This window comes from Phaseolus vulgaris, chromosome 10, assembly GCF_000499845.2.
Source record: "Phaseolus vulgaris cultivar G19833 chromosome 10, P. vulgaris v2.0, whole genome shotgun sequence".
Classification (NCBI taxonomy): Eukaryota; Viridiplantae; Streptophyta; class Magnoliopsida; order Fabales; family Fabaceae; genus Phaseolus; species Phaseolus vulgaris.
In genome coordinates this window covers 6145394-6165280 of record NC_023750.2, presented here as the reverse complement: position 1 = coordinate 6165280, position 19887 = coordinate 6145394, and the positions used below count along the sequence as shown (strand labels likewise).

General features: G+C 34.8%; 1 protein-coding gene across 1 annotated transcript in view; it reads right to left on the bottom strand.

The window, feature by feature from the left end:
• LOC137819767 (NAD-dependent malic enzyme 62 kDa isoform, mitochondrial) overlaps positions 1–19887 on the bottom strand; it is a 54777-nt gene that overhangs the window by 22743 nt on the left and 12147 nt on the right. The window contains exons 4-6 of the mRNA XM_068623744.1: positions 15677–15844; positions 10189–10317; positions 6286–6346 (exon numbers count right to left, since the gene is read on the bottom strand). Coding sequence (XP_068479845.1) covers positions 6286–6346; positions 10189–10317; positions 15677–15844 — 358 coding nt within the window. The remainder of the gene's footprint in view (positions 1–6285; positions 6347–10188; positions 10318–15676; positions 15845–19887) is intronic.

Sequence of the window (19887 nt, the reverse complement as noted above, 5' to 3'; positions counted from 1 at the left end):
AGAAAATACCAATCATGTTTCGTAGAGTCAACTCAACTCAGTTCATTTATAAAGTTTAAGATGAGAGCTGATATTATATGTGTGTGTGTGTGTGTGTATATATATATATATATATATATATATATATGAATGAAACAACAGTAGGCATATACCATAACATAATGTTCTTTTGGTCCACTGAGTTACACAACAACAGTTCTTAAAGACATCAAACCACTAATGGTGCCAAGGAATTCTGGAAATTTGGTCCCTGACCTGCTTTTAGAACCTTTTTAACCATGTGGTTGGAAGCTCAACCCTTAGCCATTACCTCCGCATTCTTCTAAATGAAGAATTTCAGCACAGGTAATGAGTCTATTCACATTACAAGCTGAAAGGGATCTTGCGTGAGGAGAAGGTTGACGTATAGAACCATTCATAGGATTTCTAAACCTTGATTTGATGAAGAAAAACTGATAGTGATAGAACACAAACTAATAAAATATAATATTGAGCACTGAAATCACACACAATACAACAATACACGAGACAAAAGTCTCATAAAGCTAGTATTCCCAATTTAAAAATAACTACACACTTAATAATTAAACAACATACTATCACCTATGTACTAACTGTCAGCTGTTACTCACTAGGCATAACAGTTATCGTGCAGATCCCAATACAGATTTTTTCTAATATAGAATTGCTCATATAGAATCACTTATTTTCTATCATACATAAATTAATTGCCTCCAGTCCATTAATGGATCTTTTCTAAACTAGGATCTAAGTTCCCACATCCTGTCTGCTGAAAAATAAGCCTTGTTCTATTGCTTAATGTAGGTGTTGAGAAGAAAGAGACCAAGGCATGTGATGAATTTTGTGTTCATATTCAGTTATCTTATTTTAGGCTAACAACATAAGTATAGAATCAATCTAATTGATCTTGATATCATCAACATACCCTAATATCATCCTTTACTACATCTATAGGATTTTAATATATCTACTAAATTCTAACACTCCCTCAAGTTGGAGCATATAAGTCATGTACACAACACTTGTTACATATTTAGTTAATCCATGAACCATAGTGACTTGTGAATATATTTGCTAGTTTATAAATTGGAATTGATCAAGCTAGTAGATATTTCACCAGACATAACTTTCTCTTTAACCAAGTAATAATCAACTTCAATACGCTTCGCCCTTTCAGTGCACAATGACCTAATTATCACATATAACTATATAACCACCTCAAAACTTTAGTTCGTGAAGCAACTGTTTAAGCCATAAAAGGTCTTGACTAGCCACAACAACAACTCCATACTTTTTCTTCTACATTGGACCTCATAACAACAATTTGTTTCTTGCTTTTTCAAGAGAAGGTTATCTCCAACAAATATGCATAAAGAAGAGGTGGATTTTCTATCAATGGGGAGCCCACCCGATTGCTTCAAAATACCCCACAACTCAAGTGCGTCCCTTGTCTTCATACAGAAGACCCTCTCCTAAAGCTCCTTTGATGTATTGAACAATACCAATCATGTTGTCCCAATGTTTCTTATATGGAGAGTTGAGGAACTAACTAAGTACACTTATTGTAAACGAGATATTTGAACGAGTAACAATTACGTAGATCAACTTCCCTACCAATCATTTGTACCCTTCAAAATCTAGAAGAGGCTTCCCTGATTTGACAAGTGTTTAACATTAAGATCCATTAAGGTGTCAACTGTCTTGGAATTTAACACTCCTGTTACTTCTAGAATATCCATTACGGATTTCCTTTGCGATATGATGATCACATTTTTGGGATTATGCTACTTATCCCCAAGAAATAGATTAGTTTGTTTGCCAAGATTCTATGCTTTAAAATGTTTCAAAAGATGTTGCTTCACTTATCCGATACCATGATCACAATGTCACCAACAAAAATAACCAAATTAACGCAACCAGTAGGTGAGTGACGCTAGAAGGCAGAGTGGTCAACCTCGCTCCAAGTTGTACCAAATTGTTGAATCACAGTACTACTTAGCTATACGAGAGGAACAGATATATATTGTCACACACGGATATATAATATATATAAATATGTATATTTATATAGAAAACTACCACTAAAGTAATGATTACAAAGACCTTTAGTATCTTATACACACTTGTAATGACTACAAAATCTTATAACACAACAAAATATTTTCTCCTAACTCAACGCTCCCCCTTAAGCAAGTGCATGGATATCTATCATTCTCAGCTTGCATGTTGGATCATGAAATCGTTACATACGAACACCCTTTGTAAACAGATATGCAAATTGAAGTTCATGAGACAAAAGAAGAGGTGATAAAGCCACTATCTAGTTTTTTTTAATGAAGTGTCAGTCTAATTTTATGTGTTTGGTCTTGTCATGTTGAATTGGATTTTGAGCAATGCTAATAGCTGATTTATTATCACAATAGAGACTCAGGCTCTTCACATTTCATTTCAAAATCAATCAAAATAGTTTTCAACCATAATTCACACACTCCTTGTGCCATAACTCAGCCTCTGCATTCGACCTTACAACTACATTTTGTTTTTTACTTCTTTAATTAACTAAGTTTTCACCCAAGAACATACAATATCCTGAGGTGGTCCTTCTATTTGAAACAGACCCTACATAATCTACATCGATATACACCTCCATATTTAATTTTTCATTCATTGAATTATTTTGTTCACAACCTGTAACTGTCACTCTCTTGGATCATTCATGAATTGACTGACTACCTCACAACATAACCTATGTTAGGTATGATGCGGGCCAAGTAAATGAGTTTCCCACAAGTCTATGATATTGGTCTTTAATCACCGTAGAACTACCTTCATCACTCCCAATTATATGGTTATGCTCTATAAACATTAGTGGTTTTGCAATCATTCTTGTTTCTTTGAGAAGATCAAGACCACACTTTCTTTGGTAAATAAAGATGTCTTTCCTCGAGTAAGCAACCAAAGAAATAATTTAATTTTCCTAGATCCTTCAGCTAGAGCTAAGCATTGGGATAGTAAATAAACCCGCACCCACATGTATTATTCGAACCCATCCCAACTTTGACAAGGAATACCTTGCATTGATCGGGTACGGGAATGGGTAATACGAATACCCAATTTTTTAAGTTAGATATAGAGACGAGGTTGGATATATTTTGACCCATTCCCATTTTAAATTTCTAATACACCTTTACTTTATTATGTATCCTAAAAATCTTATTTTCACGATTTTCTTTGCTCCTTGGTTTTATTTCATTTGAAGAAAATCCTTTCACAACAACCTTGATTTCATCATATTAAATTCTTTTAGGGCATACATTCAATCATTTCTACTCATTTTTAAAAAAAAAATTTGTTGTTCTTTTTTTGTCACGTAAGAATGTCGGACTCTCAATTTCGAGTGTTCAATCGCGTATACCACTAGTTTACTAGGTAACCTAAAAAACATCACTCTTTTTTTCTTTGGTTCTGAATTTCATTTCATTTGAACAACCCTTCTTTCGTTGCACAATTATAATTCACTCTCTCAATGATTTGACTTGTTCGATAATCCACCAAGTGCACTTCGAACCCCAATGCATTTCCCTTTCAACATTTGCAAAAAACATAGATGTTGTAGCTCTTGTGGAATTTCAATTATAATAATTGTTTACGGTTTTCTATAATTATTTTACATTTATGCAATTATTATTTTTAGATGTAACGGGCTTAGCCCATGTCTTTTTCCTTTTTCTTATTTATAAATATATAACCCTATGTGGTTTATACACACAAGGGATAATACTTAGGCTTCTCTTAATTTAATTTTACACAGTATCCAAAGCTAGGTTAAATACTTGTATTCCTAGTGAACCCACCATTCACCGATGCTAATCCTCTATCACCACTATAAGGTCCGACAACACCTTTGTTCAAATCATCCAAGCTAGGTGACTACCACACTGCAAAGATCATGGTGATCGAAGCACCAATGCACCCAAATCCACCTCTCCAAGCTTCGTCATCATCGCCACTTTTGGTAGTCTGTGGCAACGCGTCAGACCTTGTCTCCAACGGCAACCACTAGCGTCATGCTCGCCTTGTCATCCTTTTTTGATCATGTTGATCGAAGTTCATTTGGTTTTTACGTTTTTCTCTCTCATCCTCAACTATGGCCTCTTCTACTGCCACTAGGTCTAATTCGTCTATATATACCAATCTTGTTAATGTACATCTATCTATTGACAAATTGGATAGAATTAATTATGATACTTGGGCATCAAACATTAAACTATGGCTTAAGAGTCAAAGTTATGTTGATTATCTTACCCATAATGTGGTCACTATTGTTGGAAATGAAGCTTCTCAATTGTTGAAATTGATGCTCATATATGCATGGTTCTCAAGTCTATCATTCATTTATCACTGAAACATATTTCGTGCTTCTGAGACATGTTTAGAGGTTTGGGAAGAGGCAAAACTATTGTACACCAATGAAACTTATGTCTTTATGGTGTTTGTCAAAATCTTTTCAATATTGTTGCTCCCAAACATCTTGAAGGTACAATGGCTGAATATTTGGGTAAAGTTCATGCTCTTCTTCACAATTTCAAAGAGTTATTGCCTCTTCCCTCCACTCTTTCTCGAGAACTCGTGCAAAGGTTAAAGTTTGTCATGTTATTCATATGTTTGTGATTAGATTTTGGGATCCTGAGTTGTGCTTACCTTTACTTCCACCTGTTGAACACTTTTTGCGTGTGACAGGTAAGCCAACCACTGATATACCTCCTTTAGTTGATGACTCTTCCACTTTGGTATCTCAGCATGGTGATGGAAATCACTTTCGCATGTCGGGCAAAAGGTGTCACAAGGTGAACATTGTTAGAAGCTATCCCACAAAAGTGACAACTGTTATGCTTTACATGGTCTTTCCCCTTGATCTGCCACAGTTATCCAAGCTGCTCCTTCGCAATCATCTACTTTGGGTCCTACTTCATCTGATACTTTAGGATAGTCTACTATTTTTAATGAATTTCTCAAATGGTATGAGGATCAAAAGCTTTCGTTGAGAACTGGCATTTTAGTTTTGCAAATGAATAAGAGTTTTCTCCTTTCCATGTAACTTTAAGCAAGTCTCCTTAGTGTAAGCAGATTTCATACAATGAGAGCACCAACAATCCCCCTTTCATTTTGAGTTGAGTTAGACTTTCCTAGGGTTTGAGGTCCCAAGTTTGAAAGCCTTTCCAAAAAAATAAGGCAGCTCCTTAAGTGAAGGGGTCATTCATCATGACCATTCAATAAGTCTCCTCACCCTAGAAAATGTGGAAGACTTCAGAAAGAGAGGGAATTATTTCTTTGCCAAGAATTTGTGCCCTAACAAATCCTAATAAGAACTTCAATATTCATGATCGTTCAATAAACTAGGTAAGAGTGGCAACAACCTTGCTATTTTTGAGTCTCAAATTCTTATATTGGTCCAACTTGATCCACAAAACATTCAATATTCCACAATATTCTGCAACATAGAGAGCATCTTGTTTGACACCTAAGATCTTACTTTCTAACTCACAACAAGTAGAGACGTCGTACTACATGGAATACGTATGTCCAAGGTCTTCCCAAATTTATTGGGAACTAGTATAGAACATATAATTTCACTAATCTTTCTAGTCATGGATCCCTATAGCCATGAGATAATTTGAGTCATAATCATCCCAAATTTGAAAGTAAAGGTTGTTTTGAGAAATGGTTTGTCCTTAAATATGGTTAAGCTTTCTCGTACCCTTTAATGTGCTTCTAATAAATTGAGTCCCCTGAAGATGATTTTGACCATTAAAACACTTATCATCAGGAAAATGTGGAAGATCAGCATTGTTTTATGGGATTGTCATGCCAAAAAGAAAAAATTTCTTTGTTAAAAAAACATATCAAAAGTAAAAGGAGAAAACAGTAACATGGTGTAGTAAACATTGCTCTTTCAACAAAGAGACACAAAATGAGGCAAAAGAACCAAACAGGGGTAGATTTAGAACCGCAACAACAGGCAAACTCAATGGTTCTATATCTACCCGTTTCTAATATAGAATTGTTAATATAGAATCAGTTCTTTTCTATCACATATATACTCCTAAATCAAATAATTAATTAACTCAAATTTATTAATTGGTCCTTTCTTAACTAAATTGGATCTCAATTTTCATCTATGGACAATATTTTAATGCAATGATGTGACTTCTATATATGTCCCATACAATACTTTCATTGAATGCATAGAGAACTAACACTTACATAAGGGGTCTTCCAGTAACTTCTCATTGTTAGTACCAACATCAATCATCACAGGAAGTACCTATTGCAAGAAAAAGAAAAGTTTCCCAAAATTGTTCAATCATGTACTATCACTGTAGAAAAATGGTGTAATACATAGTATTGTTTGTTCCCAAGATGAATACAAACATAGTTATTAAAAGACAAGCCATCCAGGCAAGAACAAAACAATTTCAACATTATTGTCATGCTACCAGAAGCCATGGCAAATTTACCGTTCAATCAAGCACAAAATAATGGCACTCCAATAGAAGAACCATTTACTAGAATGAAGGGATTTTTTTCATAATTGACAAATTTCTTTAATATACAACAAACAAATTAATAGGTTGGGTAGGATAAGGTGTCAAAATCCCATGATTTATGCTACAATTAATGTTTCCCTGTACATTTTTAATTACATAATTAGGAGATTTAATTACATTACATAATTAAGGGAATCAATAGACTGACAGTATATGTCATTTATTGTACAAGATCATTGATCCAAAATTGTAGAGATAGATTATATCCATCATAAATTAGGATTCTAAGTTATTAAGTTTTTGTATTCTATTTCAGAGCAATTGCTCCTTTCTGGATAATATTAGAAAAAAAATTTGACATGGTATCAAAGCTCTAAAATCCTTGGGAGACTGAGTAATCTCTTGCACAGCCTGCAACACGACAACCCTTTCTTTATTCCACAATATTCATTCTAGGCTTGCATTGGCATACTTCAAACCTTAAAAATATTTGAACTCAAAGAACCCTTAACCAATTAGACAATTTGGGCAATGTTCAACTACAGAATATTCAACCAAGCCTTAGGCTTAATCGAAAATATAACCTAAAATGGTCTCTTTTCATCCATACATTTTTAAAAGGAAAGGGCAAATTAGGTCATCTCATGGACAGGGCAAATGTAGTTGTACTATCATGGTTGTGGAATGTCAAGACACCAAGGTGAGTGATGCTTACATGTTTATGAGACAACTAAGGTATGGGATAGCAGTAAAGCAAATCATTACAAAGTTGACAATGCTGCCCAAATATATGAGATTAAGATGGCAATCTCTGATACAAAACAAGGGAATTACTCAGTCAATGAGTATGCCCATACACTACACAATTTATGGAAAGAGTTATGTTAGATATTTAATATTTATGTAATGGGCTCAACCCATATGTTTTTTTTCCCATATAAACATACCTCTCATGTGTTCAATATACACAAGGGATTTACCATATTCTTTCTTTTCCTTTAATATGGTATCTAGAGCAGAAGGTTAGGGTTGAATTTTTATTGGTGAACCCACCGTTCACTGGAATTTTCCAGCCACCGCCCCACCGCCTCGCCGAAGCCGCCACTCTCGTCGGAGCCGGACCGCCGTCAGAATCTTCTTAGAGATGCGGCCAGAGCCTTCATCTTTGTTGTTGCCGCCAATTGACCGATCACTAGATTTGTCCTTATCCTATATGGTTTCTTCTGCCGCCACTGTGGCTTCTTCTGCTACCACTGCGGCTTCTCTTCCGCTGTCATTATGTCGGATCCATCCAATTATACTAATTATGTATATGCTCATCTCTCCATTGACAAATTGGATGGAACCAATTATGACACTTGGGCCTCATATATTAAATTATGGCTTAAGAGTCAAGCTTATGTTAATTGTCTTACCCGTCCTAATGTTGCCAAAAATGAGGTTTCCTGTTGGTTGAAAATTGATGCTCAATTATGCATTGTTATCAAATCTACCATTCACTCATCCTTAAAAAAAATTATCGTACCTATGAGACATGTTCAGAAGTTTGGGAACAAGCAAAATTATTATACACCAATGATACTCAACGTCTTTATGGTGTGTCCAAATCTCCTCACAGTTGTTGCTCCCAAATGTCTTGATGGTACAATGGCGGAATATCTGGGTAAACTTCATGCTTTTCTTCATGATTTTAAAGAGTTATTACCTTCTGCCCCCACTCCTTCTCGAGAACTAGAACAAAGATCCAAGTACTTCATGTTATTGGGTTTACATGGCCTTCCTGATGATTATTCTCATGTTCGTGATCAAATTTTGGGATCTCCTACCATAACCAATTTTACTTCCACTTGTTCTACCCTTCTGTGAGTGCTAGGTAAACACACCACTGATATAACGCCTCATGTTGATAACTTTTTTGCTTTAGTCTCTCAGCATGATGATCGTAAGATGATCAAGATAACATTGACTCTTAAGCCATAAATTAATATATGAGGCCCAAGTGTCATAATTGGTTCTATCCAATTTGTCAATGGAGAGATGAACATTGACAAAATTAGTATAAATAGACGAATCCGGCATAATGGCAGCGAAAGAACTCACAGTAGCAATGAAAGCGGAAGAGGGAACGGAAGAAGCTATAGATGACAAGGACAAATCCAGTCACTGGACAATTGGCGGCAGCAGCAATGATGAAGGCTCTGGCAGCGTCTCCAGCGAGATTCTGACGGCGGCTCCTGCGAGATTCCGACGGCAGCGGATGCAACAAAGCGACGGCGGTGGCAGCTCTAGCGAGGCGATGGGGCGATGGCTGGAAAATTCCAGTGAACAGTGGGTTCACCAATAAAAAATGAACCATAACCCTACGCTCTAGATACCATATTAAAGGAAAAGAAAGAATAGGGTAAATACATTGTGTCTATTGAACACATAGGGTTATGTTTATATAGGAAAAAAAAACATATGGGCTAAGCCCTTTGCATAAATATGAAATATCTAAAAATATCTATAATATCTCATAATATCTATTAATATCTAACAATGTGCAATCCTAAAATCAACTCACATTAGGTTGTAAGTCAGTTCATTCATAATCCAAATGAGATTCATCTCAAAGTTGTTAATCGTAGTACTCAAAAAGGAACTCCTGGAAAAGAAGTTCTATTTACAGAGGGGAATGAAATGATCTTAAAAGACTCCACAGATGCGGACTATGTAGAGGTTCTATAGACAATAGAAGAACTACCTCTGAATATTGCGCTTTTCTTAGAGGAAATTTAGTCACTTGGAGGAGCAAGAAAAAAAATGTTGTAACAAGATCAAGTGCACAAGCAAAGTTTAAAGACATGGCCTTGGGGATTTATGAAATACTATGCTTAAAGATAATTTTAGAAAACCTCAAGATTGATTGCAAGAAACCTATCAGAATGTATTGTGATATAACAAGTCGACAACAAATATTGCGCATAATCCAGTGCAACATGATAAAACTAAGCATGTTGAAGTAGAAAAATACTTCATAAAGGAGAAATTGGATAATGGCACAATATGTACACCATTTGAATCCTGTAGACATCAGATTGCAGATGAATTGAGAAACGGACTAAGTGGTGCCACATTTCAGTCTATTGTTCGCAAGTTGGGAATGGATGACATCCACCCACCAACTTAGGGGAGTGTCACAATCCCGTGATTTAAGTTGTAGTTAATATTTTCTCATACAATTTTAATTACAGAATTAGGAGATTTAATTACAATCCAGAATTAGGAGGATTATAGGCTGACAGCATATTTTATATTTAATGAACAGCATCAATCCTGAATTGTAGGGATCGATTATATCCATCACAAAATTAGGAATTTCGGTTATTATATCTTTGTATTCTATTTAAGAGCAATTGTTCCTCTATGAATAATATTTGAAACAGTTTTTCTAACATAAGGCATAGCCAAAAAAGACAATAATTTGATGATGAAAAGTTATTATGACCCAATACAGTTGTTTTAGTATAGTTGTTCACAGCATTTACCAAATTGGATATTTCCTCACCAACAACTTCGAGATATCAAAGTTGTCAAAAACATGAGAAAGGAAATAATGAAACATTGAACAACAATGTACCCTTTGAGGATTTATCCCAGCAGCAGCAACATATAGATCCAGCTTCCCAATGGCAATGCCAATACCTTGAACTCCAAGATCCCCAAGTCCCAGGATTCTGCTCCCATCAGTAACTACAATCATATCAACCTGAAAGGAAAATCAAAAGACACTTAATTAGTCTATATCAATATATTAAACAGGTACTTAGGTCATAAATTGGAAACAACTCCAAAAAAAGGTGAAAGTGTCACATTTTCAAGAAAATTCAAGTGTTGGCAACGATTTTAGTCATTCAAATATTATTAAAAAATAAATTGTTCCATGTATCTATTATATATCAAATTTACACAATCAGCACCAGCAAATGAAACAGGAACTAACAGTTATACTTCGATATATTATTTAACAATATTTAAGTCTAGCCAAACCATTAATAAAAATTCTCTCAATAATTTTCTCTTTCAATATTATAATACAGCAACACTGCCACAACAAATGGAAACTCTAGAAACTGATCCTTTGGATCATAATCAGAAACCTACCATTTGAAAGGGTTATTCAAGGAGTTGTGTGAAACTGCAAGGAACTTATGCCCTATTGACAGTGATGCTATGTATTCAGTTTATTCACTATCGAAATAGTGTTTAATAGACGCAACCATGGGTAGTTATGTCTTGTTTGTGGCAGCTATTGTATTTGATTGATACATGAGTGGTGTGTGAAAAGGACCAGATTTCTAGGCGTACAAAGGAGAGTAAACAGGGCGCTTTGGAGAAACAGATAAATGAACATTAGATACTAACAGATTTGAAACCAAGGTTTTCATAAAGGAGAATTTGCTACACATTAGGCAAATCAAAGAAATACTTGAATTCAAGGAAAGACATTTTCAAATGGAGGGGAAAACTCAGTGAATGGAAACAGGAAATTAGAAAAGGAAAACACTGAAGGAAGCAAAAGAAATGAAAGTTTCATAATAAAGAAACACACCCTTTCTTGTGGGGAACAAACCAAAAATGATGAAGTAGAATTAACAAGAGAAACAAAGATTATTGTTAGATATTATTAGATATTGTTAGATATTATTAGATATAATTAGATATAATTAGATATTATTTGATATTATGAGATATTATAGATATTGTTAGATATTTCATATTTATGTAATGAGCTTAGCCCATATGTTTCTTTTCCTGTATAAACATAACCCTATGTGTTCAATATACACAAGGGATTTACCCTATTCTTTCTTTTCCTTTAATAATTATGATAGAGGAAAATTTTATGCATGGATAAAAAGGGAGAAACACAGAAACTAGAGTGAAGAATGAGGGTTGCTAAGACAATTTTCTTGTCTAGGACATCTCCCCTCATACAGTTAAATATTTTCTCAAGTGTTTCCATCATATTTTTCATTTATTTATTATATGTTTTCTAATACTATTCCTTAAAATAATGAATGAAGCACTTAATCATCCTGGATAGCAACATGCCATGATCATTTAAATGCAGGCTCTTGAACAAAATTGCACATGGAATTAGTTCCCCTTTCATCTAGGAAGAAGACAATTGTAAAGTTGGTTATTGTGTATCTCCTTAAAGCTAAATTGGTGCTCAAAGGATATATTTTGTTAGATGTAACCGGCTTAGCCCATACTTTTTGTATATTTCATATCTAAAAATACATAACCTCTGTGTTCAATATACACAAAGGATTAATCCTATACCTCCTTTTACTTTATTTTCACATGGTATCTAGAGCTATGGTAAAATCCTTGACTCCCTATTGAACCCACTATCCATCAGTAATTATTTTTTCTTCGCAGCCGCCGTTTGAAATGGTGACACCTATGTTCAGATTGTCCCAAGTAGCCAACCACCACACCACAATGATCACAACGATCAAACCTCTGACGCACCCTCACGCACCTCTCCAAGTCACACCATCGCCGCGTCTAAACCCTTTTTTGACAACGCTTACCAACGTCGAGATCACATTGTCACATTGTTATCTTGAGATGGATCTAGGTAGTAGATTCCATTTCTTTCCTTAGCAAGTCCAATCCTCCTCCTCAAGTCCTGCCCCTGAAAAACACACAAAGATGGGAAAACATTGCAAAGCAATTGAGATCATATGTAGCTTTTTGATGGAGATAAGACTTGTCGAAAGTTTTGGGACATTGACTCTACAAATAAGTTTGGAGGATCAATAGATATCTCCACATCCTGCAGCTGAAGAGACATTGGCAACAATAATCTTCCTATTGCTTGGAGATAAGGTATAAGAATGAAAGAGTTGAGGCGAGTATGTCATATGATCCATAGTTCTCGAATCCGCAATCCAAGAGTTAGCACTATATGAAACACACATATAAGAAACATTGACTGATAGAGCACGATTCAAAGGGTTTCTCTAACGTCCCCAATAGGTCTTTTAGTCTTTTTATCTCCTCATTATTGAATCCTTCCTCTGTTAATTTTTCTTCATTGTGTGATTTTTTAACATGTGAGGTTTTTTCATCCCTTCATGGTTCACCCATTCCTTTCCTGGAGGTTTGCCACATAGCTTTCATCATTTCTCCTTTGTGTGTCTTGGCTTCTTACAATAAGTGCACCATATATTATCTTTGTTTTTTTTCCATTGAGTATTGATATTTTGTCCCTTTCCTTCTTGCAGTAATTTTGGTTTTGCAACTAAAGCAGACCCATCCACCAGTTGAATCTCGAGTATGATATTTCTCCTACTTTCTTCTGCAGAAACAATGGAAATGGTTTCCTCTAGGGATGGTACTTCCCTTTTTCCAAGAATTTGAACCCTGACCTATAAAATTCAGGGTTTAATCCGGCCAAAAAATTGTATACCTGATCCTTTTCTGTGATGTTCTTTAAGAGGGTTACATCCATTGTACAATTAATTTCAAAAAATCCATAATGGTCAAGCTCTTGCCATAAATTCTACAACTGAGTGGCATACTCTCTTACCCACTTTGGTTCCATGTTTAACAACAGCAACTTTTACTTTTTATCTCAAACACTTGAGCTGCATCATTTGCCATAGAATATGTGTGACTGATGAAATCCCATATACCCTTTGTTGTATTAAGAAACATACATCTGCCACTGATGTTAGGCTCCACGGAATCTAGTTGTCTTATGGGTGAATTTACAAAGAAGAGAAAAACAACATTAACTATTCGGATGAAATTGCAAGAGTTAAGGTTGCACCCTCTTCAAGATAAAATGGCAGTGAAGGTTGTAAGCTAAAAATAGAGACCAAGGGTCCAGCAAAAAACCTTGAGCTCTTATACCATTTGAAGAAATGTGTAGGCAGTAAGCAATAGTTATGGAATGGGTGCAAACCTCACCTTACAAGCCGGTTTTGTAAAATTGAGTTAGGTTTCAAGTCCACTTCTTAAGACTAATAAAAGAAAATAAATCTCCTGAAATAAAGACTCTAAATCAAAATCAAATCTACCAAGTAAACTCCTAATCCCACTCCCTTAATTTTAGGAATTTCTTACAATCAAATCTATCAATTAATCTATATTTATTGTACAATAAATATGCAATATTTATGCCCATATTTCCACAATCTCTCTAAGGTCTCAAGCAAACTCCTTGTGCCTGATTTTGAAAATTGAGTCACATTGTTTGAATCTTTGGGCTGAAACGCAACGAAGCGGATCATTCAATTTTTTATTGTCATACACATGCTGGAAAACGGGTTCACTTGATTGTGCATGTTGATGATGTTATCATAAGAATAAATGAAGCTATTAAAATCACTCAACTATAGGAGCATTTCTTAATCCAGTTAAGAACCAAAGAAAGATATTGTGATTTCTAGAAGAAAATATGCATTAGATTGAAAGAAATAGGTATGATCGATTTCGACTCATCGGTATCGACAGTCATATCATATGGATCCAAACCTTAAATTAATAGCAGAACAGAGTGAACCTTTCATGGACCCAAAAAATATAGAAGACTTGTTGGAAAACATATTTATCTCATCATTACTAGACCTAACGTGCCTTATGTTGTTGGTGTGGTTAGTCGGTTTATGCAAACTCCTCATTTTGATCACTGGAATGTTGTCATTCACATCCTCAAATAACTCAAAGGCTCCAGGACAAGGTCTACTATAAGAAGATAAAGGACACACTCAAATATCTAGGTATTGTGATGTTGATTAAGTAGTATCTCCTGCATACAGACATTCCACTATGATATATTGTTTTCATTAGAGGGAATTATGTTGCTTGAAAGAGCAAGAAACAAAATGGAGCTGCTTGATCAAGTGTTGAAGCTATGTATAGAGTTTTAGCATCATTCACTTGTAAAATAGTGTGGATAAAACAATTCCTCCAAGAACTGAAGTTTTGTGGAATCCAGTAAATTAGGATGTATTGTAATAATCAAGCAACTCTCCACATTGCTTCCAACCCTGTTCAAGAGAGGACCAAACATATAGAAATTACCTACCATTTTATTCCAGAAAAATTGTTGTCCAAAGAAATTAGTACTAAGTTTGTTAGCTCCAATGATCAACTTGCATATATATTTTAACAAAATCCTTGAAACTTGAAAGGACCTCAAATTCAATTTATATGTTTCAAACTTTGTACATACAACCTATATGCTCCAACTTCACAGTGAATGTTAACATAGTTTATATTATTTAATGAGCAACTTTATAAAAAAGCCATGGTGTACCTTATCTATAATCTAGGTCCTAGGGGAAAACTCTTTTTTTATTTCTTTTCCTCTCCCTTTGTGCTTCTATTGCAAGATACACATCTCTAATCAATTTGAATATGAATCTAAAGTGACATCCAAGTTCTCTCAAATTCCTTTACTTTTAAAGGAGAGGGAGGAGTTAATTAAGATAGTTAAAATATTAACGAGCTAGTTAGTTAGAGGGGTTGGTTGGTTAGATTATAAATAGGGGAAGAAGGATATGAAAGATTGAGATTTGTGGTTATCATAAATTGGGCATCAGCTCTTTGTGAAACGACAAGATTCTTTGTGAAAGGACAAGATCTTGGTGAAGGGGAGATTCATGGAGGAGAGATTTCTCTCCTATTTGTTGCTCTTTTCATCTTACTTGATAAAAATCTTTCAAATTTTTTCTCATTTCAATTCTTAGTTTCTAAGAGTTACATGCATGTAGAAGGTAAAAGTACAAAATGAAACTTCATTCTAGAACTAACCAAACTAGCAAGCACAATTCCAGATTAATTTTCAAAGAACAAACAATTTAAGCATTAAAAAAAGTACATGCATTTAAAATATATTAATACATGTCTGCTAAATCTACTCATGAAATAAAAAAAGTCGGGGAACAAGGATTCTAGACCAATTGTCAAAAGAGAATTATGCTCAGTTGTAAAAAAAGTATGAACATTTAAAATCCATTAATTCAAACTGGTGAGGCAATGACAGTTAGGATACACATACAAAAGTACTATCTAAAAATTTATACAGAAATTATATAGTTAACAACCTGCTCAGCCGGCCAGTTATACACCATAGACATCATTTCGCCACGATCCTCAGCACTGAAATACATTCCTCTCGGTCTTCTAAATAGTCCACTATAGTTCTGACATACAAGGCCCACTGTTGGAGTGTACACTATTGGTGCATATTCCTCTATTTTGGCAATCAAAACCTGACAATACAAGAAATGTCACTGAAAATTACATAATCATTTGGGGGGAGGGGCGAAAGATAGGGTAAGTTTAATTTTCGAAGGCATCACTTGAATATACACATTGTGGACACAGAAAAAGTATGATACGATATAAAATTCTTACTCATCTTAAGTTATGTGAAATCCAACAAAGGTACTAATTTTGACACAAATGTAGTCCTAATATCTACAAATTTCAATTTTCTTTATATATATATAACAATTCATTAATTGATATCTGTACAACAATATTCTGTTCCAGAACATGACCTAAGTCTGACTAGCCAGTCCCAATCTACAATCCGGCTACTGCCCACCTTGGCATTGGCATCCTAACACGGAACTGACTGACATTTGGCTACACATCACAGCCACAAATTCTCTAACCCCTCAAGTTCACTTCTGGGATAGGCATGGGCATCATGTTGCATCAACACTGGGCATAGCGTGAACTACTCCCCAACAGTTCTCAATATGGCTCTCCTAACAACAGACAAATGACTGGCAAAGGAGAACCACCAACCTACCAAACTCATATATACACTAGTGCACTAACCATGTAAATTCTTTCCATTCGCTTACATACTTTGTTGGTGGTACATAACTTAGGCATTAGAGTATCTACAAGTAGCCACCTCTACTGCAACGCTAAGATCACAAACCAAACCATACCACCTCTACCAGAAAAGAACATATTTTAAATGCAAACATTGGATCTGAGAACTCTGTTCATAGCTAGAAGCAAAACACATTTCATGCCTTGCAATCTTTTAATATAATGTGAAACGTCTCTTCACATATGGTGGTGTAAGTTTATCTAAGCCACATTAAAATTAGTTATATTACTTGATGGAGATCAAAAAGATAAGGATTTCACTAAAGGAGGAAGAGGTCATCCACCAAGCATTTAAAGTTCTTCCTTCTAGTCTTCTCAAAAATAAAGAAGAAATTAAATAAAGAGAGGACCAAGCCTAAAAGAAGACTACAAGCATTCAAGAATAGGCTCCAATTAATATCTCTCTTTGTAGTTTCTTTTGTATAAAAATGTAAAACATATAGAGTAGTGTTTAGGAAGGTGCTAAAAAGGGAAACCTAAAAGACACCTCCATTGTATAGCACCTTAGGCGCTAGTTTTAGGAAGGAACTAGAAGGGTGCCCCATCACACTCCTTTAGGCGCTAGAATAAGAAGGAGTTAGAAGGTAACCTTTCAAGCTTCTCTTGTAAGCTTCTCTTGTACTTTGTGACCAGTCTTCCTCATTATAAAAGGGAGGCTTAGATCTTTTAAATAACAAGATTGATTTTTTAGAGTAAAGAACCTCTACCAAATTGGTGAGTGATTGAGAGAGACTTGTGTCTTCTTCTCTTCTAGTCTTATCTTGAGTGAATTCTTGGACTCTCAAGTGGCGGCAACAACACTCATCTTGAAGCCAACCAACCTTCAAGTGGCGTGCACAATTCCAAGAGCTCCAACCACATAAGTTTCCTTGTCCTTTTCATCTTCTTCTTCCATTTCCATTCCAAAAACAAACTCTAAAACATGTCTTTGTTGTTTCTTGTTGATTCAATCGGTAGAACTTGTTTAGTTTGTGTTTATGTTCGGTAGTTGGTCTTAGTTTGCTGTTCTTATGGTTTTAATTGTGTTTCTTGAAGTTTCAATCAGTGCATTTGTGTTCTTCTTTGTTTCATTCGGTTCATATGACCAAAAATGGGTTTCTATGTGAGTTTGGCTTGGTTCTTGTGATTTGGTGAGTTCTTGAATGATTAAGAACATTGATCCAATTCTTAAAAAGTGCCTAATCATATTCCAACTCTTATTGAATCCATAACATGTTCATATCCATATCATGTTATTGGGTTCACATCATGTGGTATCATGAGTCTTATGTGTGTTCTTGTGTATGTTTGAGTTATTTTGGCACTTTTAATTCAAGAACTTTATATTCTTGTCTTTACCTTTCTGTTTTAGGTTTATTTTTGGGTATTTCTTGCTGTTTTCTTGCTCTTAATACATTGTGTTTGTCATTTTGATTTTTGAATACTTATAAGTTTTGTCAAAGTCATGTTTCTCCAAAAATGTTATCAATTCTATGTAGTCTTTTTGTTGATAATTTTGGTTTCTTGATTTTTAATTGAGTGCAGTTTTATGTGTTTGTTTTCTTGATCCTTTGGTGCCTTTTTCATTTTAGATTTGACTTCTTACTTGTATTTTAGACCTATACAAGTTCTTGTATTTTCATTCCAATCAGGTTTCCTCTGTTTTCTTGAAAATGTGCTGACTGTTTCGATTTATTGAAATTTCTGTGATTACTGGAAAATTCTTAAATTGTGGATTTGAGTTCTTGAGAGTGTTACAAAAAAGTCGAAAAAAGTAGTACATCAAAATTCAATATACAGAAAAAATGATAAATGAAATACGTCCAGTGTGTAATTCTGGGACAAAAAATACGGTAAAGTGACAGTAATTTTGCAAAATTTATCCCAATTAATTGGCGCACTATTTTTGTGTAATTCCAGTGCCATTGTTGTGATAAGATCTTGAACTTTCATTGGTTTAAATTTCATAATCCAGTTTGATTTCTTCAGTTCCAGATAAATCTGTAAAGTCACGCACAGTTTACCTAAATTTCCAGTAGTTCTGTTTTTTGTTTTCTTCATCTACTCTAGTGCTTTTCTCTAGGTTTCTTTTGTGTCCCATCTTTTAATTGAGTACCTTATTTTCTTGATTGTCTTTTCTTTACTATTCTTTGAGTTTGTCATATATTTTGTATTCCTTTTGATATAGCCCTTTCTTGTTTACACCTTTTCTTGATTGTCTTTTATTGTTCTTTAAAGGTTTGTGGTGTATTGGCTTTACGAAAGAGTGGTTTGCTTTGACATATTTCATTTGAGAGTTACCAAAACCTCAAGAGCAGATTGGTTGAGGGAAGAATTCTTTCTTGGAGTGATTTGAGTGTCTTTTAATTTTCATTACAGCACTATCATTGTTCCATTTTCTAACCTTGTTTTTCTTGAAATTGTTTGTTCTTGAGTTTGCTGTTTTCTTTTCTAATGGCTACATATTCAAGTGGTGATTCTTCCAAACCACACTCTCCTCATAGAGCTTATGTTCTTAATGAATTAAAAGAGGCAAAATGTACCCTAGCTCTAAAGGATGAAGCTATAAAAAAGTTGGAGGAACAATTACAAAAAGTTGACTTGAAGCGTGAGAGGTCATCCCACTCCATCCATGGAGGCCACCATGAAGAGGAACATAGAAGGAGGAGACATCACCATCATTCTCATGGAGATAGACATCACCGTGAAGAAGGACATCACCAAGAAGCCAAGTCTCATTTATCTTTTGTAAAAGTACCTAGCTTTAGTGGTGATAGTGATCCTAATGTGTATTTAGATTGGGAAGCTAAATGTGAACAATTTTTTTATGCCCATAGGGTCAATGATGACCAAAAGGTGAAAATAGCCTCTTTAGAATTCTTAGATTATGCCATGAAATAGTGGCATAGACTTGTAATGGACATTGGACTAAACAAGAGACCTCCCGTGGTTTCTTGGGACGATTTGAAAGAGTGTATGCACATTAGATTTGTGCCACCACAATTTAGGAAAGACCTATTGTTGAAGCTCCAAAGGCTTCAACAAGGCACGCTAAGTGTGGATGCTTACTTTAAAGAGTTAGAAACGCTTTTAATCAAAGTAGAAATGCATGATAGTGAGGAAGCTAAGATAGCTAGATTTGTGAGTGGTCTTAGAAGGGATATTCAAGATGTTGTTGAACTTCATGAGTATTCATCTTTGGGAAAAATTTGGTTTGGTTTACCTTGCCATCAAGGTTGAAACCCAACTTGCAAAGAAAAATGTTTTCAAAAATACTCATAATGGTGACTACTACAACAACTCTTGGAAGAATAAAAACAAATCTTTTTCAAAGTATCCTCCTAAAGAATCATCTTTCCAAACTAGAGATTCTAAGCCTTCAACTTCTAAATCACCAACAAAATCGTCTAGTAAGAAATGTTTTAAA